This window comes from Protopterus annectens, chromosome 7.part0, assembly GCF_019279795.1.
Source record: "Protopterus annectens isolate FY-2018-M chromosome 7.part0, PAN1.0, whole genome shotgun sequence".
Classification (NCBI taxonomy): Eukaryota; Metazoa; Chordata; order Ceratodontiformes; family Protopteridae; genus Protopterus; species Protopterus annectens.
The window spans coordinates 1,069,038,029-1,069,061,321 of record NC_056739.1 but is presented as its reverse complement, the minus strand read 5'-3'; the positions used below and the strand labels follow the sequence as shown (position 1 = coordinate 1,069,061,321).

The 23,293-nt window shown below is 40.4% G+C and overlaps 1 protein-coding gene across 1 annotated transcript in view; it reads right to left on the bottom strand.

Annotated features, from left to right (window-relative positions):
• The window catches only part of BLOC1S6 (biogenesis of lysosomal organelles complex 1 subunit 6), a 341,949-nt gene that overhangs the window by 97,880 nt on the left and 220,776 nt on the right, over positions 1–23,293 (bottom strand). Inside the window, exon 4 of the mRNA XM_044077633.1 lies at positions 9,049–9,136. Within this exon, the coding sequence (XP_043933568.1) occupies positions 9,049–9,136 (88 nt within the window). The remainder of the gene's footprint in view (positions 1–9,048; positions 9,137–23,293) is intronic.

The following is a 23,293-nucleotide window of genomic DNA, read 5'->3' as shown; positions in this document are numbered from 1 at the left end:
GAGCAGTAACCAGCATTCTTGACATGCCTGCAAAATAGGCTTACTTTGCATAATATTGTAATAAAGAGATCTGGTGAGAGTTTTCCTTCCATTGGTGGGAGATCTTTGGAGTCATTGTGCTGGGGGGCAGGACCACTATGTTTATGGTACTGTGCTTGTGCAGACTATATGCAACAATAGTATGTGGCTTTGCACCCCTTCACCAAAAGTTAGTTTTTGTGTACTCCTGATCATTCACTGATGATGCTGAGTTAGGCTGAATACCACATCACCATTTCTGATACATCAGATGTTGGATTACGAATTTTATTGTACTTGACCTGCACTTGTAGTCCATAAATGTGAGGCAAACAGGCTTGTATTACTCCTCAATTCACATGTTTGTGAATCATGGAGTTTGCTGTTGGGCTTACACTGCAAGACTACTCCATGCCGGGACTTTTCCAGATATGCAACTACATATGTTTATGTGTAATGGTGTAGGGGAGTTTATATGAATTGCATGGTGCTGTGGTATGTGATTTTTATCATATACCAGCCCTACATAGTTGCACAGGTTTATGACTATTCCCCTCAGAAGGTAAAACAAGGAGTGGAAAGTACAAAAATCCTAGGTCTGTCAGTGTGATGTCTAACCTGTTGCTATCCACAGAAGGACTGCATCACATATATTAGGCAGTTACTAGGCTTGTAATCTAGGGGGACCACTGAGAAGCCTAACCCAAATTTTACAGATGCCCCTAAGCACTGCCTGATTAACTGACTTGCTCAAGGTAACACAGTAGGCAAATAAATGTGGAGGGAATCAAACTCTGTACCACAGGAACTACAGCTCACAGCCTTAACCCTCTGTGCCAACTGCCACAAAAGACAAATTGTTTTAATCAACAGTCAGTTAATATTTGAGCATATTTATCTGATGTACACAGTCAAGTTTTTGTTAGTTAATATCCCCATAATGATTGCATTTTCATTGGTTTTGCATACTAGCTGATAGTCAAGAAATCCTCATGCTCTGTATAAGACAGGATTGGCATATGGTAAATTCCTACAATATATTCAAACACCACTGACATTGCTTATTGCATGAGCAATTTCTAATCCTGAGTTGCTTTCTGAATATCTGACTTTTAGGTGTTCTTTTACAAAACTGAGACACTGCTGCCCCCTATCCCACTGGATCTGCAGCAATTAAAGACAGTATACTATGGAAGTTGTGATATGAGGTCATAAGTTCAAAGACAGCATTTTAGGCCAACTGGACATCAAACACTGCATTTTGGATTTTAAAACCATGCTTCATAAAACAAAGATGTTAACATCTGCTAACCAGGGGAATGCTTCTAAACACCCACTTATGTTGCTGTCAAGACTTGAACACAGCCAACCACCTTCCCCTATAATATTTTACCTTGCATATCTTTCATTTTACTTTTGTCTTGGAATTTTAACTGCTCTAGAAAGGGACTATGGGGGTGGAAAATTTCCTGTTTTAAAGGGAGGAAGTCAAGTCCATCAGGTGCAAAATAATCCTGCTGGTCGCACCTCTGACTCCAGGATGACAGCAGTGAACCCCCCCCCCCTTGTGTGGGACACCATGTCAATGGGCAATAATTGAATTTCAGAATTTTGGTGTGATATGCAAACATCATATCCAATTGCAAGAGAATTTCAGCAAGCAGACAAGTTTTTCATGCTTGTGAGGATGTCAGACAATCCCATATTATTATTTTGCATATCCAGTAGGAACATTGTTTTTTTATAAGCCAGGTAAATACAATATGTGCAACTGCATCTTTTCATGAATGACCCAGTTCAGTGAATTGCTCAGTCATAAAAAAGTAAACAGAGACTAAGGGAATCAAACCCATGACTACAAGTTAACAATCTTTTATTACGCTTAAAGTCTAAATTACCTGTGTCAAACTGCTAAACCCTCACAGAATGTTTGCTGAAACATGTGCAATGAAAATATCAAAAAAGCTTTAATCCTTTTTGACACAGTTGATGTGTCACCAACCTTTGGCTCCAGACAAGCATGAACCTGGCATATGCTCCTTATAAAGACCAATGAGGTATGTCTATTTTACACATAATGGAGTCACCAATTACAAGAATGTTTTTGAGGTTGTCAGGTCACAATGCCTGCCTTATGAGCGTTTGAGTCTGGCTTGCTTCAGTGTTAACCTGAGATATTTTTCTCCATTGTCACAATGAGCTGAATAAGCAACTCATCTCTTCCTGGGGTGCCAAATGGATCGTGTTTCAATGTGATGATTTGAATGCAATGATGCTATACTATAAGCCAAAATGCACTAACAGTGACTGGAAGGATTTTATCTGGGAAGGGAAGACAGCAAGGGTCAAGTGGGATAAGCTGATTCTATCAAAAGAACAAGGCGGGTTAGGATTACTTAATTTGAGGGGGTATTTTAGAGCAACACAGCTAAGGCTCTTACACATAGCACAAGCAGAAAACTATAATTCAAAGTGGAAAGGAATGATGCTGACACAGGGAGGAAGCTCAAGAAATAAGGACAGATTGGGATTTGGATGCAGACTCTTAAGGAGAACAACTAAAATCATACAGAGTATTACATTCATAAAACAGCAGGGAGTATTCTAAGAACCAAACCAGCACTAGAATGAAGAAAAGACATTGTGCCGATAGGGATGACAGTGGTCAGGGATACAGATAATAGGCAAGAGGGGGGTGGAATTTATTGGAGAAAACTGGCAAAGGAACCAAAGTATTGGGAGCAAATACCTAGAAAGGGAAAGGTAATAGAATGGGAAGAGGCCAAGAATTTGTTTGGACGGCAGGTTAGAGATTGCCTTCCCTATCAAGGATTGATATCAGAGTATAGGCAAACAGAAATAAATAGGGGGCTCCTAAATGAAAGACCAACACTGGTAGAGTTTTTAATAGAATCCAGAACAAAAGCTGACATTAAAAGAAAAATTAGTAAATTATATAAAATATTGCAAAATAATTATAAGAATCAATCAGAGGAGCTTAGAAAGAATTGGGAAGATAGACTGGATAAGCAATTCACAAACAGACAATGGGGGAATATATGTATATCTCCCAAATATGCAACAAAGTCTAGAAGATTTAGGATCTTGGTCTGGAGGTGTTTACATAGCTGTTTTTATACCTCACGTAGACTCCAAAGCATTCTTCCTCAGGTGGATAGCAAATGTTGGAGGTGTGACGGGCAAGAAAGAGGTAGCGCGGAACATATTTTTTGGGTGTGTAATGAGCTGACAGTCTTTAGGGATTCCCTGCAGACCGCTCTGTCGGAGATGCTGGGTGAGCAGATTGGACTGACCGGGGATATGATTTTTTTGAGTTATGCTACAGAATCGGAATTGCCTAGACATAGTAAAGCCTTGTTGAGTATAATTATGGTGGCTGCCAAAAAAAAGCAATTACTAGAAAATGGAAATCAAAGTCTAGACCAACTTTACTAGAAGTAGTGAATATAGTAATAGAGATAAAACAACCAGAATTGGGATCTTTAGAAAAAGGAGGAGCAAACTACATAGGAAAAAATGGGAATTGTGGGAACAATATATGCAGAGAAGGAACGAGGTTTAAGAGGCAGGATTTGAATGAGACATATAATGCTTAACTGACAATGACTGGATGGTTTATAAGTGATGTATAATGTTTGCAACTACAGTTGTTTCAATGCTGTCTGTGATGTAAACTGTTTGCAACTAAAGTGGTATCATAGTGTATATGTCCTTCATTTATATAAATGTACTATTGCCATTGTCACATGTGAACATTTAATAAAGATGTTTGGGAAAATAAATGCACCAACAGTGTGATATGTTAGCATATAGTATAGCATCACTGCTGTACCATACTATATGCCAAAAGGCACCAACAATAATATGTTGTGTGTAGATTTTCTCTTTTTGCTATTCAATTGTGGAATTACTATAATAAAGTAGGGGGGTGCAAGGACAAAGCCCTTCACAAAGAAGGTATAGGGTGCTTCCCCCTGCAGAAAACACTTATTATTGGCTCTGATCTGAAGTTTCAACTGTTTTTTTTTTCCCATTCTGTTGAAATTTTAGTTAGCTGAAACTACGGAAATATGGGGGAAGGAATGAATATGTATGCTGGATTTTCTGCGGTCAGTGGGAGTCTTGTGTAATATGCTTATATACATGCTTTTGATGTTATGGACCTACTGACCTATACAAGCGACACTTTTGTGGTTAAATCGTAAGAAACTGAATATCTAATGCCAGGTACGTGTGTGTGTGTGTGTCTGTGTGTGTGTGTGTGTGTGTGTGTGTGTGTGTGCGTGTGTGTATGCATGCATGCGTGCATGTGCCCATGTGTGTATATGTACATTCAGAGGTCAGACTGCTGCTGAGTGTTTAGCCTCAGCATTCTGAATACATTTAATCCTCCCACTGACATTTAAGTTCTTGTCAAAAAAGAGGATGATTAAGTTCTTAAACTGCCAGAGATAAACGTTATCTATCAAGTTTCTCAAAGTCTGCTCATGAAGTCCCTCCATACTTAACCTAATGTAAGACCCTTCCTATATGTGTTAGTCAAAACTTAAAAATGTAAGTTTACAGCAGTCAAACGGCTACTAACTTTTTTTTTTTTTTTGCTACACTTCTTTTTGAATAAGCTGTATGCATTCTATTCTGTTTACAGCTACACAGGTTTTGGAATGGACTGAAACAGTCTCTCTCTCTTCCCCTAGCAGCGTCCCAAATAAATTGTTCTTGGTCCCCTTCCCTTCACCATTTTTGTTAAAGTTATCATTGTTCACTGTGGCCAAGCTGGACTCGTCAAGTCTGAGGATGATTCTGTGCTATTCTATGCAGCTTCTAGATTCTAACAAGATTAACTTCATATCATTTTATGCTAACTTAAAAGCTAGCTGTCTGAACTGCATTTTCATTTCATAATATAGCCAAAAAAAGTTAAGGTCTTTTTACCTCTAAGCAGCACAAAGCCCACACAACCTCTCTCAAGCTGCAAATCCTGTCCTAAGAAAACGTCTCCTTGAAACTGTCATTTCTGTAAAACTACTTGTTTGGTGTCAATGAAACCTGACCAGCATTTAAAAGCAGTTGTCCATCAGCTCAATCAAAAATTATGTTTTTATTACTAAGCTAAAACATTTATGAAGGCTTATGCTCAAATCATTACTGCCACAGCATGTCTTCTCCCAAGTCTTCTAAACATGTCAAACAACCTCACTAACCTCCCATCTGGTCAGTTCCACAATCCCAAGCAAACAATGGACAGGACTGTTAAAATCATTACAGGTAATACTTTAAAGAATCACCCCCCCCCCCCAGAGAAATTCGGAGACTACAGTAGACCAAACATCTAAAAATTATTAACTTATACATGGCATATACTAACTTCCACTTTAAATTATGTCCTGTTGTTTACTCCCTGATAAAGTGGTATGTACCACTTTGAAATCTGTAATCTCCAAATTTGCATTTTATTCAAAAAAAACTGCAAACTAATCTGCATGGAGACTCACTTTTCCCTGTTTTGGCTTTCAAACAATAAAAAAATAAAATGTCACTGCTCAAAGTGTGTGTGTGTGTGGGTTGGGGGGTGGGGGGGTGGACGATGAAACAAAGCAGAAAATTATAGACCAACACATAAGCAGAGTAATTTATCTAAGGTACTGAAATGTTTATATCCAATTTGTGAATCTCACACAGCATAATAATAAAAAAAGATTCAGCATGGTTTTGGTACAAAGTACTGAAACTGTTCTCTCTCACTGAATTAGTTGAACATAATGCCAACAACTATGACAATAGACTGCTCTACTGCATTACTACTGGATTTCTATGTATTGTTCAATATCATAAACCATCTAATTTTACCCCAAAAACTTCAATCATTAGGCTGTAGTACCTTTAATAATTTGGTTTATATCCTATCCTCACGACAGATCTCAAGCACTAGAATGTTACAAAAAAATCTGTTATAACCTTACATCAAATATAGGGGTACCACAGCACTCAATATTAGGCTCACTACCTCTCTACTCTTTTTACAAACAGCATGCATCAACATGCCAACAGAGTCAAGACAATTCAATATGCATACAATCTGACACTGCTGCAAACCATATTGCAAGCAACCCAAACATGTTGACCATGGACAAGCAGACCTCTACTAAAATCTTCTTTCCTTGCCTCTTCAAAATAAACCAATGCAAAATTAGTAAAAAACAAAACTTATGATATTTTGGAAACACAGCAATGACAAAAATAAAAGGACTTGTTAATGGTACAAGGGAAACTGGAAATATGACTGCACATTTCAAAATATCATCAGCTAACTACTGAATTACCAAATTCACAGCAGACCTCAAATCTTGAGCATAACACTGCAATGCAGAAAATAAACAGGATGTTCCTGGCAAACAGATATACCATCTTCTTGCCCACAACAAATTACTATTCAAGATTAAGTGTCTTTGTGTCCCCATGCTCCCTTCCATACCTTCCAACAGTTTCTGATTTTCAGAGACATTCCTGACTTAGGCTCAAAATTTTGGTTTGTCCTGTCTAAAACTGACAATCTGTGGAGAAAAGCTAGTGGATTACAGTAAATAAATAAAAATAATTAGTTATATACTGCTTTTACTTCAAAAACTGCATAGTCACACTCTCTCTCTCTCTTTATATCAACTTTTCAAGTTAATAGTACTATTTAAAAAAACATTCCGTGGTGATACAGCGGCAGCATTGTTGCCTCACAGCAAGAGGTTCTCCCGTTCGATTCTCAGCTAGTGTGCAGGGTGTGCCTTCTGTGTGGAGTCTGCATGTCCTCACCGCGGGTCGAGTGGCGTTCCGAAAGACATGCGTGAATGGGCGTGCCTTCGATGAAGGTTGGGTGTCGAGCTGGCAACTCGGCACCGTGAAAAATCTACTGCCAATCATTAGCGGACCGGAGTTCCGCTGTGGCAACCCCTAACAGGGAAAAGCCAAAAGACAACAACAACAGTACTATTTTAAAAAAGAGAAGTGTCCCTGATTATTTACAGATTTGTCCCCGATTCTGGTGGTAAGAGGTTGAGAGCTATGCTCCCTTCCCAACTCTCTTGGCATACCACCACTAGGGTTCTCATAGCAAGTAATAAGTATCTACTTCAAATTAAGAGAACATCTACCAAATTCTGTGAAAAAGCATCCAGTGTTTTGCGCACTGCTGAATGAAACACTCTGCTATCTGAAATTAGATCAACCTCAAGTCATATACTATTCAAAACTGCAATACATTCCTTAGGAAACTTATGCATTGCAAGTCATGTCATGTAGCATCACCTAACTATGCTATCTGACCCTTTGTAAGTTTCATACACAAAACTCATTACAGTAATACTCTTCTTGATGGCTGTTTCATCTAATGTAAATATCTGTATATAAAACTGCAGTGTGTCTGTGCAAAACTGCACACAAGCGTATGAAAAACAATTACACTACTTCTTCTACTGCTAACACACTTATTCTAGTGTAGTGCATGGAGTGCCTTGATTACTGTCCATAATCAGGGGAAAAATTAAAAGTGATGAGCAGGATTCCCCTCTCGTGGTGAATTTCTTGGCATCCATGTCTTGAACACGTAATAAGCTGGTTATGAACACAGACCCAATCATAATGTTCTGTATTCAAACATAAGAAGTCAAGAACAACTACATTTTCTATTTTTTATGTCTGCATACATTATATAAACATTTCTGAACTATATTCAGTGTATGGCTGTATGCAGTACACTAACTGTGTGCTTTCGCTATGTAACACTATGACTGAATGCAATATGTTAATTTTTCTGTTGTACACTTCTTGAGTCCCCTCAAAAAATGGATCTTACTGAGTACTACTAATCTGATCAACAAAATAAAAATTCATTCATTCATTAAGGAGCAGCTTTCCTTCTCACAGTCCAACAAATCCCACCCATCTAAATGTGCTTTTAGGAAAACTCGAATCATCTTTCCATCCATCCATCCATCCATCCATCCATCCATCCATCCATCCATCCATCCCCAAAAGTGACAATCATCTACAGCCAAGGTTCACACTACTGGGTTGCTATCCCTGCCACAGCTGTTCTTCTGTAACACACACACACACACACACACACACACACACACACACACACACACACACACATACACACACACACATACACACATACACACACACACACACACACACACACACACCTATGGCCAATTTAGAATCTCCAGTCTAACTACTGCATGTCTTTTGAATGCAGGTAGAAATTGGAGCACCCAAAGAAAACCCACACAAACACAGGGAAGACATGCACACTGGGCACAGAAGACACTCCAGTCAGGAAGTGAACTAGAAATCCTCCTGCTGTGAGGCAATAATGCTATCTGCTGCACCACAATGTATTCACCACCAAAAGAAAAATGTTGGCTAACTAGGTAGTCTAAAGTGTCTACTTGTAGTTTACCGGTTTACCCCAGCCACCAAAAAAAAAAAAAAAAAAAAAAAAAAAAAAAAACATGCTGATTGATTAATCTAAACTGTCCATATATACCTCACTTACTCTCAAAACCTGAGGCATGGCTGAAAATGGCCTATTGACAAATAAAATAGCAAAACAAAACAATAATTGTGAAATGAGCTGATACATAGTAAAAAAAATAATTAAAATAAATGAAGTTCAAATAACAAATGCATGCACTTTATTGGTGAGGCATGATCTTGTTGCATTTAATTTATTGATCCACAGAAGCAGAATCAACCTCAAAAAAAGTTCTACTGTTACTCATTGCAGCCCATTACAGACTACACCACCAGCAAATAAAGTAGCTTTATTAAAGCTTTGCATTTTGGAAAACAGTGAGTTTTCCCCGTGGAATTGTTATAATTACAAGATCAGACACTACTGCCATGTTAGTGTTGCTAAATTCATATTTTGTACATCATCAAGCTCACATTTCTGTTTACTCTCTTTGCACTTCAAATATATATAAATTTAACATATTCATTTTTACTCACCAAAGCATTAATGGCAAAAAGTGAACTATATTCTTTAAATTTGGCAATTTCTTGTTCTAGTGTTTCTAGTAATATCAGCTGGTTCTGCCTAGAAAAAATAATACATTTGTAAAAAGATTTTAAGTACAGCAACAACACACAAAGTCCAAAATGCTTGACTCAGCTTACAAAATGGATAATTTAAAATTGTTTTGTAAATAAGCATACCAAATAAGACAGAAGACTTATTCAGAAAAGATTAAATGACTTCCAGCCTATCTATATCAACTTCAAAAAAGTGCAAAATGTTTTAACTAAAACAGTTAAAAGAACATAATGATGTGACATAAAGCAGGGATGATTTTATACCTCAAATCAAACAAAAAAATATTGTAAAGTGTAAATGGAGATGACAAGAAACAACTGCATAAAGCATCAACCTGCCAAACATTAGTGGGTGCAGGTAACACAAAAGCGAGAACTAGACATTTAAAAAAGCTGTCATATATAACAGTTAGAAATGATAACTTCTTATCATAATGGTTACACTATCCATATTAGTTTGGAATTTCAATGGCCTCACAGGTACAGACAAAAAATAAAAGTATTGAATTATATTAAGAAATGCAGAGTGCAGACAACAATATGCTACAGAAGAAAATATGGAAAGAAGTGAGGAAGTGAATTTGATGAAGAAAGGATTTCAGGATGGATATTCAGCAGAATAAGACCTACCTGTTAAAAGAGAAGAATTTAAGAAATGGGTAATGGAAATTATTTGAGAGTTATTAGGGAAAATAGAAATTTCTTTAGAAGGTACAGCTAGTGACTGGGATGAAATGAAAGTGGAGTTTAAAAGCAGGCTAGAAATAAAATGAAAAAAGCGACATGGTTAAGAAGTAACAAGAATGATTTAGAGGAGTTGACGAAGTTTAAAATATTGCAAAATAAGGAGAATCTCACAAAACAAGAAGAGGCGCAACTGCAGAGTGCTAAAGAGAAAATAAGGGAGTATCTGAATAATATGCATGAGTTTAGAAAGATTGCTGTTAAGCAAATGTTTTTTTTTTAGGGTCTATATTACTTCGTCAAAGTAGCAATTGAGCGAATTGCTATTCAATGAATATAAAACAGCAAACATTCACATCCATGAATGTGTTACACAGGGAAAGGAGTTACTTGGCCAACATGAGGAAATGCCCTTTTCCCCACTGTAGTGCAATCTCGGAGTTGGTATATACAACTGGGGGGGGGGGGGGGTGGGTTTGCTATACTCCAGTGTGTGTTACAGTGGGAATGCCAGCCAAGTTACTCCTTTCCCTATGTAACACATTCACGGATGTGAATGTTTGCTGTTTTATGTTCGTTGAATAGCAGTTCGCTGAATTGCTATTTCGACAAAGTAATATAGACTAGTTTTTTAATAACAACTCCAGAGCACAAAAACTTTTAGCATAATGACGTAGGCAACAGAGAGTAATAAAGGTTGTTGCCGAATTTATGGACCCTATAACAAGAAGACTAGCCAGAGATCCTGTAGAGGTATTAGAGATATTTTGGAAATTTTAAGAAAATTTGTATAAAGCAGAGATATGTGGAAAAAAGAAAAATCACAAATAGAAATATTTATGGAAGACTTAAGTATGTCAAGGTTAGAGCTAAATGAGAAGTTATGTACCTACCATAACGTTCCATGTTAGTTGTCTTCTTCTCTCCTTCTTTCTTGCTGGATGGGTTCGGAGCCGACCTTCGGCTCCGACTTGGCCTATACTAAAGCTCGAGAGCTATTTATACCGGCTCGAGGCTACCCTATATCCCATAATGCCAGGCGCTAACTACCCAGATCTCGTTTGATAGCTGAAAACCATAGCAGTTTAGCTCTCCAACAAAAGGAGGAGAGGAACCTCACTAGAAAGTCACCTAGACCTATAGCTACCAGAAGGGATAGCCTAGGGGTCAAGTCGAGGCAAGAAGAAGAACCCCAAGGATCCTTTAGGTCTGTCCAGGCTAGGGGGATGGAGGGTGGGACGCAAGAAAGAAGGCGAGAAGAAGACAACTAACATGGAACGTTATGGTAGGTACATAACTTCTCAATGTTAAGTTGTCAATCTCGCCTTCATTCTTGCTGGATGGTACCGCGTCCCTAGCACCTTCACCCTGGGTGGCTCATCGGAACAGACTCTTGAGAATGGTGGAACCAAAATTAGCCCGGCTTCTGGAGGCCATGTCTAATTTGTAATGAGAGATAAAGGTATGAGGAGAGGCCCAAGTGGCTGCTGCACAAATGGATTCTATTGGTAATCTAGCCTGAAAAGCTATTGAGGTGGCTAATGCTCTGGTTGAGTGAGCCCTGGGCCTTGACTGTAGCTTTTGGCGTCTGAGCTGATAGATGAAAGTGATCACAGATGCCAGCCATCTAGAAAGGGTTACTTTGGAAACTGGAAGGCCCTTCTTACCTGCTGCATAAGAAAGGAAGAGCTGCTCAGATTTCCTAGTTTGCTTGGTTCTATCCAAATAGTAACGGAGTTGACGATGAACGTCCAGAAAGTGCAGTTTTTGTTCTGCTCTGTTGGAGTAGTTGGGGAAGAAAACTGGAAGATCAATAGTCTGGTTTAGGTTCGCTTCAGAAGAAACCTTAGGTAAAAAGGACGGATTAGTCCTGAGGGACACTCTGTCTTTATGGAAAACTAAATAAGGTGGATGAATGCAAATGGCCTGAAGTTCTGACACTCCTCGCAGATGTTATGGCAACCAGAAAGAGAGTTTTCCAAGATAGCAATTTCAGGGAGCAGGAAGCCGCAGGTTCAAAGGGGGGAAGAATCAAGGAGGTTAGAACCAAATTTAAGTCCCACTGCAGTGGGGGGGTCCCTGATTGGGGGCTTAAGCAAAAAGATACCTTTAAGAAAGGTTTTACAAAGCTTATGGGACATGATACTGGAGTCTGAAAAGCCTGCATAAAAGTTCGAAATAGCCGCTAACTGTACTCTGATGGTGGAGGAAGAAGACCCTGAGTGAAACAATTTGGCTAGGAAGTCTAGGACTGATTGAATAGGGGCAGTAAAAGGATCTATATTTCTAGCTCCTGCCCAGAAGGAAAAACGCTTCCACTTGCTGGCGTATATCCTCCTGGTGAATGACTTTAAGGAAGCTATAAGTATGTCACGCACAGAATGGGAAATAAGAGGAAGCCTGGCTAAGGTTGGAATTGGAGCAACCAAGCTGTGAGGTTGAGAGATTGGAGGGAGTGGTGCAGCTGTCCCGACTGATGGGTCAAAAGATCTGGCACTGGGTCCAGATGCCAGGGCTGCCCCAAGAGGTAACGATGCAGGAACGGGAGCCATATCTGATGAGGCCAGTAAGGAGCAATGAGGATCATGATGGCTCTCACGGCAGTAGCTTTCTGAATCAATTGAGTGATTAATGGAAAGGGGGGAAAGGCATACAGAAGTCCCCAGGGCCAATCGTGGACTAGAGCATCTCTGGGGGGGGTGGCCAGGAAGAGAGTGAAGAAGTCGTGGCACTTGCTGTTTTGAGGTGTTGCAAAAAGGTCACAGCAAGGTCGACCCCATTTCTGAAAAATTTCTTCCACTATTGTTTGCTTGAGAGACCACTCATGAGGCATGAGAATGGCTCTGCTCAACCTGTCCACTATGATGTTGGACTTCCCGGGGATGTGCGTTGCTATCAGAAACCGCTGAGAGGAGATCGCCCACTGCCAAAGTCTGAGAGCCTCTCGACACAAGGGATAGGACTTGGTTCTGCCCTGCTTGTTGATGCACCACACTATGGACATATTGTCTGTCTGAACTGCAATAGTCCCGATAGGAAGAGAGTCCTGAAGGGCTTGCAACGCTAAAAGTACTGCTCTCATCTCCAAGACATTTATGTGCAGGTGGCACTCGAAAGGTTGCCATGTGCCCTGGACTGTCCTGCCCTGAAAATGCCCCCCCACCCTATCAGGGAGGCATCCATTGTCACTGTGGCGACTGGGGGAGAAGGAACAAATGGTCTGCCCTGAAGTACTTGAGGGGAGACCATCCACCAAGAAAGGTGTTTCTTGCAAGACAGGGTTATTAAAATGTTGTGCGACATTGGAAGCGGTTGAAAGGACCACTGGGAAAAAAGCATCCATTGAAGGATCCGCATATGAAAGCGAGCTAGGGGAAGTAGAGTAATGGCTGCCGCCATGAGACCTAATACCTTCAGGACAAACCTGGCTTGTATTTTGTTGTTCTGAAGAAGGATGTGAACATGCCTGCGAATATCTAGAACTCTTTGTTCGGTCAGTTTTGCGGAAAGCCGGACTGTGTCCAAGGTGGCACCTATGAAGGTAATAGACTGACAAGGCAGACTTTTCGAAATTTATGGAGATACCTAGCCCTTTGCAAGTATGAATGGTGTAATCTCTGGAGCGGAGAAGTTGACCCCTGGTGGTGGCAGTGAGGAGCCAGTCGTCTAGATATGGAAACACCTGGAATCCTTGACGTCTCAGATGAGCCGTAACCGCTGCCATGCATTTGGTGAACACTCGGGGGGGCTGTAGTGAGACCAAAGGGCAGGGCTCTGAACTGATAATGACTGGTTCCCAGCCGGAAGCGGAGAAACCTCCTGGAGCGCCTGTGCATCTTGATGTGGTAGTACGCATCCTGAAGGTCTACTGAGCACATCCAATCGTCCTGACCCAGAAAGGGTAGAATGGACTGTAGCGTGACCATCCAGAACTTCATTCTTCTTACAGACCTGTTTAGTCTGCTGAGATCCAAAATGGGTCTCCAGTCCCCTGTCTTTTTTGGTACCTAAAAGAACTTGGAGTAGATTCCGGATCCTTGTTGGTCTGCTGGGACTGGCTGGATGGCTCTTTTTGCTAGCAGTTTTGATATTTCTAGTACTGCTTGTTCCCTTAGACTGGGTGGAACATCTGGAGGGGGTCCTTTTGGCTGAGTTGGGGTGTGGATAAATGGAATTTTGTAACCCTCGGATATGATCGACTGTACCCATTTGTCTTGAGTGAGTGAAAGCCAGGCTTCTGGGTACAGTGATAACCTTCCCCCGACTGCCTCCGAAGGCGGACAGTCGGGCAGCTTCTCAGGGATGCTGGAAGGGTTTGTATTAGTATTGAGGAAGGATTTTATCCAAAAGCTTTGCTATTATAAACTGTGTTTTTCTCAGTTTTGGTTGTTATTCATATTTCCTTGCAGCTTGTTCTTTTGTTAATTTTTTTATGCTGGAAGGGTTTGTCAGAAAGAGACTCTCTGCTACCCTGATTTTGTGGACCTCCTCTGCCCCTAGGGCGGCGTCTGTTATTGTTCCCCCCCCTGCCTCTAGAGGGGAACTGACCTTTTGCATCAGGCGCGACCTCTTGTGGTTTATGGAACCACATCTTCCCACCCTTCTGACCCTTAGGGTATGGTCTAGATGGGGTGGAAAAATGGACTCCCACGGCAGAGAGAGTCTTGCCTTCTTGCTCGCATCGGGTCAAAGTATCCTTCACCTGAGGTCCAAACAAAGCTGAACCATCAAAGGGGGAGTTAGTGAAGGACGCCTTAAAGGGGTCTGCAAAGTTACAAAGCCGCATCCAGGCATCACGCCTGTGCCTGCAGCCCTACTCGCTCCATCGGCAGCATTAGAAATAAGCCGCATGGAGGAGTTGACAATGGAATTCAGGGTTGCCAGCTGGGAATTTATTTTGTCTTGAGACCCCGCAGCTGTTGGATCCTGTAAGACCTCACCCACTTCTTTGAGCATGTCTCTTTGAAGGTGGGTGAAGTGGCACAAATAATTCAGCGAACGCATGACAAAGGTCGCTGAAGAAAACATCCACTTGCCGTACCTATCCATAGTCCTAGACTCCTTGTTAGGAGGATGGACAGGTACTGAAGGATCAGCCAGTTCCTTCTTAGTGGCTGCAGCCACCACCATGGCATCAACCGGGACACCCTTGGCTAAAAACTGCTTGTCCGAAGGGGCTGTTATAAATTTGGAAGGCCTCCATGGGGTAGGTTCCATCGTGTCAGGGGCCGTCCACGCCTTCCGCGCCACCACTTCCATGAGGGGGTCGAAAGGCGGAGACACCCAGGAGGTGGAAGGGCGAGAGCCAAAAGCCTCTAGGTAAACCGACTCGTCCTCGGAAGGGTTAAGGGTAGACCAGTTCCCCCTCTGCTTCAGGATTTCAAGGATGTCTGAAAAGGAGACATCCTCAGAGGGGGACCGTGGGGAACCTTCCGACTCATCCAAGTCTGTATCCGATGTGATAGACTCAGGGGAGTCCACATGCTTCCTCTCACATTTCCTCTTCCGAGGGGGTTCCCCTGATGGATCAGGGGAAACCTCGGAAGAGGAGGATATTCCCAATGGGGAAACCTGAGGCGTTGGATCTCTACGGTCAGGAATGAGAGGGTGGGTAGAGACCGGAGCAGGCACTACAGAGGGAGGAGCTGAGGGAGCCGACCGTGGAGCAGGCACAGGGGCCGGCACACTCCTCATGACTTCGAAGGCGCCCCTATCAGGCAGGGTAGAAGGTCCCCGCTCCGAAGAGATAAGGACCCCTCCCGGCACCGAGAGGGACGGCTCCGAAGCCGATGTCGGGGCCGAACCTACCAGCGCCGAAGCTCCAAGAGGGAGAACGGGGTCAGACAAGGGTCCGATGCCACTTGCCCCCTCGGAGCCGACGAGGAAGTCCATGCGCCCGGATCCCTCCAAGGATGGAACCATGGAAGAGACCGGAGCCGACGACTGAGCCGAAATGTGAGGTATCGGCTCTGACGTGTCGACGGCCACGGCTCCCACAAGCTCCGGCTCCGAACTCAGAGGAAGAGTCGGAGGAGGAATCAAAGATGGGGTGGGGATAACCACTGTCTGTTGAGAAGGGCTATGAAGCATTTGGGCTAGTGCCTGAGACTTAAGAAGTCTACTAACCACCCTCTCGAGGTCGTGGTCCGACAGCCTGGAAGACCTGGAGGAATGGGTTCGATGACTCCGCTCCGAGAGTAAGGGAGACCTCGGAGCCGAGTGAACAGACTCCAAGGATGGAGATCTGGACCTTTTACGGCTGGCAGACGCCGCCGACACCACTATCGGCGCCGACTGAGTCCCGGAATCATCGGCTCCGGTTCGAGCCGATGTAGAAGCTTGAATCTGAAGAACATCGACTCCAGCCGGAGCCGATGATGAAGACTGTGTCTTGGAAACATCGGCTCCAGCCGGAGCCGATGAGACAGCAGTTCGAGAACCACCAGTCGAAGGCTCTGAGCTCGGAGTCGACGGCTTAGATGGCTTCGAAGGCTTCCCCAACGAAGACTTGGTCGGGGAACCTTCAGGCTTTAACAAGCCCCTCAAAATCAACTTATTTCTGCATTCCTGCAGGACTCTTGGGCTGAACGCATGACAGACCGAACAAGAGTCCTGCAGGTGCAGAGGGCCCAGGCAATAAACACAAGAAGTGTGACCGTCTGTCAGCGACATTTTCTGACAGCACGAGTCACACTTCTTGAAGCCTGAGACCCTGGTGTCTTCTGACATCTTAAGAACAAAAAATTAAACACAGACACCCTATTAACAGTAAAGTCAGTCACACAAAAAAATAAACTGACAAGGCAGAATAGGCCCAAAGGCCTAACCTTATAACTAAGGGAATTAAAAAAGGTCTTAAAAGGGATTAAAAAGGGACCAGAAAGGGGATTAGCTATGAATGGGAAGCTAATGGGATGGTCGCTAACTAAAACTAAGAAAAACCCAGACTAAAAGATAGCAATTTTTTGAATGAAAACTTCTAACCTGAAGAGCCGGTAATAAACGCACCTCGCAGCTATAAGTGGCAAACGAGATCTGGGTAGTTAGCGCCTAGCATTATGGGATATAGGGTAGCCTCAAGCCGGTATAAATAGCTCTCGAGCTTTAGTATAGGCCGAGTCGGAGCCGAAGGTCAGCTCCGAACCCATCCAGCAAGAATGAAGGCGAGATTGACAACTTAACATTGAGGTTCAACAATTAACAGTTAAAAAAGGAACACAGGAGTAGAGATCAAAGAGGTGAGATAAAAACTGTGACATAAATCAATCTGCAGGAAAGTCTACAGGAAAAGATAGTACTCCTGTGGAAGTCTGGAAGCTAGGAGGGAAGAAAGTGATTAAGATCTGGAAGGTTTTGTTTAACAGTGTTTTAAAAGGATGACAGGTACCAACATCCTAGAAGAAAGCTATGGTGGCTGTAATACCTAAATATAGTGATAATCATCAGACTCTATACTTCATATAGGTTTATTTCAATTTTAAACCAAGATTACAACGTGTTTATGTCTATAACAGCTAAACAAATGGGAAAGGTATTTTTTTTAATACCTATATTGAGTTATTACTTGTGGCATAGGCAAATTTAGATTTATAAAAAGTAATCAAACTGCATTAACAGGTTCAAGTTTACAAACATCATACTTCAGATATATTGCTATATATCATACAACCTAAGCAACATTACATAAATTTAAAAAAGGGCAGGAATTGAATAAACAAGCAACATCTTTACTAAACCATCACTTATGACATAGGCAAACATACATTTATATAAATGAAAACAAACCACACAAACACAATCCTAGTTGCAAACATTTTACATCACAAACCATAAAGACACACTCCCAGTTGCAAACATTATACATCAGTTATAATCTACAAAATAATTTTCAGTAAAACATTATATAGCTCATTTAAGTCCTACCTTCTCTTAAACCAAATTCTTCCCCTGTATGTATTGTTCCCACACTTCCCATTTTTTCCTATATAGTTTGCTCCTACCCTTTTCTAAAGATCTCATTTCCAGTTGTTCTATCTCTGTTACTATATTCACTACTTCTAGTATAGTTGGTTTAGATTTTAATTTCCATTTTCTAGTAATTGCCTTTTTGTCAGCCACCATAATTAGACATAGCAAGGCATTACCATGTCTATGCAATTAAGCAGTCACACCAGCAAGCACAGTGATCGAAAAATAAACTAAAAACCAAACAACTACACTGTAGTCAGCAGGACCAGAATGACTTCTGGTTAAAATAAATCGAACTTTAATAAAACTTTTTTTAAAAAACAGATTGAGTGCTTTCATCCCCATCCACTGGGACTTCATCAGAATCATTAACACATTTCACCACCACATTTAAATACAGAATTAATAAATGACATAACCAATAGTGTAACTGCAGACTTTTAAACGTACCATTTCCAAAAGTAGTACAAGTCCACTTTCTCTTAGAACAGTCAGCTAAAAACAATATTAATAACGGTATTCAAATAAGAAAACATGTAAGAAACATATAAAAAATGTAGTATATTTCAATAATATCTTTTTTATAAAAACAGCACTTCATAGGTCTTCTAATGCTTCATATCATATCTTCTTTATTTCTTCATATAATAGCTTCTTGGGGGCGTAGGTTGGGTGAAGAATGGTATGAAATACCCTCTGGAAATAATGCTTTGTACCTAGCTGTCGTTTGTTATATCTTGACAGGCGTCTGTGTATAAAGACAAGTGACCCCCGACTGCCTCCAGAGCAGGACAGTCGGGTCTCCCTTCAGAAGCGCTGATATGGTTGACCAGAGAAGTGATCTCTGTCACCCTGGTGTTGTGGACCGCCTCTGCCACTAGGGCGGCGTCTTCCATTGTTACCCCCACTTGTTTAATATAGGCTTAAGGGAGATGTTTTCATTTATACCTGGTGCTTGCATGGCATATAGCTTTATTTGCCATTTTAATTCCCTTTCTTCTATTTGGGATCTATAATCCCCACCTCTAGGGTTAATTGGTACCTGTTCTAATATTACAAAATAATAATTCCTAAAACTGGGACATACCAAAGAATGCTTGAATAGGGCATTATTCAAGTTTCTTGTTAATATAAACTGAATAAGAAGGGTACAAACAAGTGGGGTAGATGTTCACACTGTAAATATATAACTGAGGCCAAAGAAATATCTTTGGAAAACAAATTAGGGTCTAAAGTGGTTTTTGTGAATGGTAACTGTCAAACGACAGGGGTTATCTATCTAGCGAAATGTAAAACCTATCCTGTTTTTTACGTAGAAAAAAACGAAAGTGCTTTTGGGACAGAGTATATGAACATCAGTATCAAATATTAACAAGAAACTCGTATAATGAATAAAAAAAAAAGAAACAAAAACTTTAAAACCTACCAAGGTGTGGGGCTGCGCCGACCCTCCCCCCAACTAAATATACCAACTTTAAGATTGCACAACAGTGGAGAAAAGGCAAACTCCAGATGGTGGCCAACCACTGATTTGCCCTAGTTAAAATTCGCCATTTGATGAAGAGCGACTTTGATAAACAGGGGTTCAACAAATGGCTATTCGCTGAATAGACGTTCAATAAAGTGATATAGACTGGCGATCTCTAACCTGCAGTCCAAATAAATTCTTGGCATTTTCCCATTCTATCATCTTTCCCCCTCTAGTTATTTGTTCCAAATACCTTGGTTCCTTTGCCAGTTTTCTCCAATAAATTCCAGCCACTCTTACCTATTGTCTATATCCCTAATTGCAGTCACCCTTATCGGCAGAGTTTCCTTTCTCCATTCCCGTGTTGGCTGGTTCTTAGGATACTTTCTGCCACTTTATGGATATAATATTCTGTATGAATACGGTTATTCTCTGTAAAGGCCTGCATCCAAAATTCCAGTCTCTCCTTGTTTCTTGAGCTTCCCCCATTACACCTTCATCCCTTTTCACTTTGAATTACAGTTTTTTGCTTGTGCTATGTATAAGAGCCTTAACTGTAGCTCTGAAATACCCCATTCAAATTGGATAATCCCAATCTGCCATGTTCTACTGGAGGAATCAACTTATTCCACTTGACTCTTGCCATCTTCCCCTCCTAGATAAATCCCTTTAGCTCATTATTAATTGCTATCCACAACTTCTTCTCTAGTTGATAAAATTATGCCTGACGTGTGTATAAGATTAATGGGACTAAAAACATTTAACTGCTTTGTATCTTACTATCCATATCCATATAACAAAGCTTCCATTTTGTCAGTTTTTGTATTATCTTTTTAGTCTCTTCCCACATATACATAGTTGCTACAACAGAACCATATTTAATCCACACTCCTAAATACTTCATTTTATCATGTTCCCATAAATATGGATATTGCTGAACCAATTCATGTATGGGTATATAATTTACCTCTATTGCCTTTGTTTCTGTTTCATTAATGTTGTATCCCAAAAAGATCTGAAACGGTCTCAAAATGTTCCACAACATTGTAATGTGTCTCTCGTTTTTTTCAGGTATAAAATAATATCATCTGCAAATAGAGCCAGCTTTTCTTGACTACCTTACCAATTATATCCTTGAATTTCTGAGTCCCTTGTTTTCTTTGCCAGTGGTTCTAAATATGATGTGAATAAAGGGGAAATAGAACATCCCTACTTTGTTCTGCTGCTCAAGCAGAAATGATCAGAGAGGGCCCCACCCAATTTAATTTTCACCTTCGATCCCTCATATATCTTCCTAATCAACCTTATCATTTTTTTCAGAAAATTCAAATGTTTCCATAGCCCTGCTCATAAATTCCCAGCTTACTCTGTCAAATGCTTTCTCTGCATCAAGACCCACCATCAACAATGGTATTTTCTTACATTCTGCTTCCCTCTGAATAATCAATGTTCTGTTAATGTTGCCAAATGTTTAACACCCCTCCACAAAATCATACTGATCCATATCTTATCAATTTTGGCATTACTTTGTCCATTCTTTTGGCAATTAAAGACATGAACACTTTATAATCATGGTTTAGTATTGCAATGGGCCTGTATAAAGCTGGATCTGATAGATCTTTATCCTCTTTAGGGATTACAGCTACCACTGTTTTCTTCCAGGATGTTGGTACTTCATCTCCTGTTAAAATACTGTTAAAACCTTACAGAGCTTTGTCAGTTTTTTCCTCCCAGCTTCCAAACTTCCACAGGATACCATCTATTCCTGAGGACTTTCCCATAGATTGCTTATACATCCACATTTTTTATCTCATTTCCTCCTATCCTAACAGCAATTGAGCCTCATCTACCTCAAACCTTGGCATAGTTAACTCTTCCATAAACATTTCTATTTATATCTTTTCTTGATTTCTGTATTTCTCTGCTTTATACAGACTTTCACAGAATTTCTAGAATATTTCTAATATCGCTACAGGATCTATTTTTACTTTCCTTGTTATAAGCTCCCTAAGCTTGCCGGCAACCCTTTCTACTTTCTGTTGCCTGAATTGTTGTGCTAAAAGTTTTTGTGCTCTAGTGTCATCAAAAAAACAAACAAAAAAAAAACAGTTTGTAACAGCAGTCTTTCTAAGTATATTATCGAGATAATCCCTTATTTTCTAATTAGCATTCTGCAGTTGATCCTCTTATTATGTGAGATTCCCCCATTCTGCAATACTTTAACATCTGTCAGTCCATGTAAATAATCCTTGTTACTTCTTAACCATAGCTCCCTTATTTCAACCCTACTTTTAAACTCCATCTTAATTTTATCACACTCCATAGCTGTATTTTCAAAAGTAATTTCTATCCTTTTGAATAGCTCCTGAAAAATCTCCACTACCCATTCCTTAAATTCCTCTCTTTTCAACACATGGGGGGAGAGCCAGTGTCTCATTTTTATTTTAATTATTGGTCCATGATCTGAAATAGTTATTAGATGTGTATCTAGGCCTTCAATTAAATGCACATGTTCTTGTAAAATGTAAGTTTTGTCTAGCCTAGCCCAGTTTTTATATCTTGAGAAACAATATGGAAATTCACTCTGAATTCCTATTATTGAATTCACTTTTTCCATGCCAAATATTTTCATGAGTTTCTTAAAAAAATCTACCCTGCTTTGTTATACTTTCCCTTCTGGGCCACTCAGACACATCCTCACAGTTGCAAACTAAGCTCCAGTTCCCACCTGTACGTAATACTCTTTGCTGAAAACTAATTACTTCTCCCAGAATTTTCTTAAGCTATATTATAGCAGTTTTAGGTGGAATATAAATACATGTCAGTGTAATCCTCCTCCCTTGCCAGTAGCACCTTAGCACCATAAATCTACCATTATTATCTTTTTTATCCTCTTCTATCACTACTGGAGCTCCTCTTGCAATTGATATAAGTACTTCTCTTTTCCTTTGTCCCAGATATTCTGCTGAATAATCATCCTGAAAACCTTTCTTTATCAAATTCACGTATTCAGTTCTTTCCAACTGTAGCTCCTATAACACAGCTATTTATACTCTACATTTTTTAATATAGTTCACTATTCTTTTTTGTATTTACCTGTGAGACCACTGACATTTAAAGACATCACAGGAAGCATAACCGTATTAAAAATATATTGTTCCCACCTTTTATGTATACACCTTTTTTGTTAAACATCTAGTTCCAGCTTTTGTGTTGCATGGATACACTGTTTGGCAGGTTGAACTTTTGTATAGTTGTCTTGTCATATCCATCTGTGCTACTCTTCTGTCTGGTGTGCAATGAGTAATCATTCTCCACAAACACTCTGCTGTCTCCCACTTTTAGTATTTTGTCCTTCTGCCAAACTTTTGTCAGAATCAACTCCTTCTTCTGGTAGGATTGCATCTTTGCTATTAAAGGTATAGGGCACTTTCTCATAGCCAGGTTTGAAAAATACACACACTGTGCCCTTTCAACTAACAACTCCTCCTGCAGAATACTAGTCCAGTTGCTTATTTGTGCTTTCATAAAATTAATGCATTCTGTTCCTTCCAGCGTCTCTGGAATAGCAGAAAATCTCAGGTTTCCCCTACATGCTCTGTCCTCTAATGCTATTATTTTTTGAAACAACTCTTCTTGAGCAGTCTCATATTCAGCTAGACTTTTTGTCATTTCAACCTCTGATTTTTGAAGCTTTATCACCTCATCTGAATACCTGTTTAAAGCTTCTTCCATTTTTCTAGCTTTTTCTTGTTTGTGTTGATATACTCCATCAGTGTTTTATTTATTTTAACCAGGTCTGTGTGCATTTGTCTTATATCTTGTCTGAAGGTTGCATTGGTTTTTGCTGAACAGCTGTGGAACTCTCCTCAGTCAATGTTTATTCCTCACTTTTTGTAGATCATTTTTTCCAGGTGCTTTACATTTCTTTTTTTCCAAGCAGTACACTTACTAGCAAGTTACTGAAATTTACCCATAAACACAAGAGACTACTGGCCTTCTCTGAGTTTCTGTTTTCACACTGGGAGAGCTAGAGTTAAG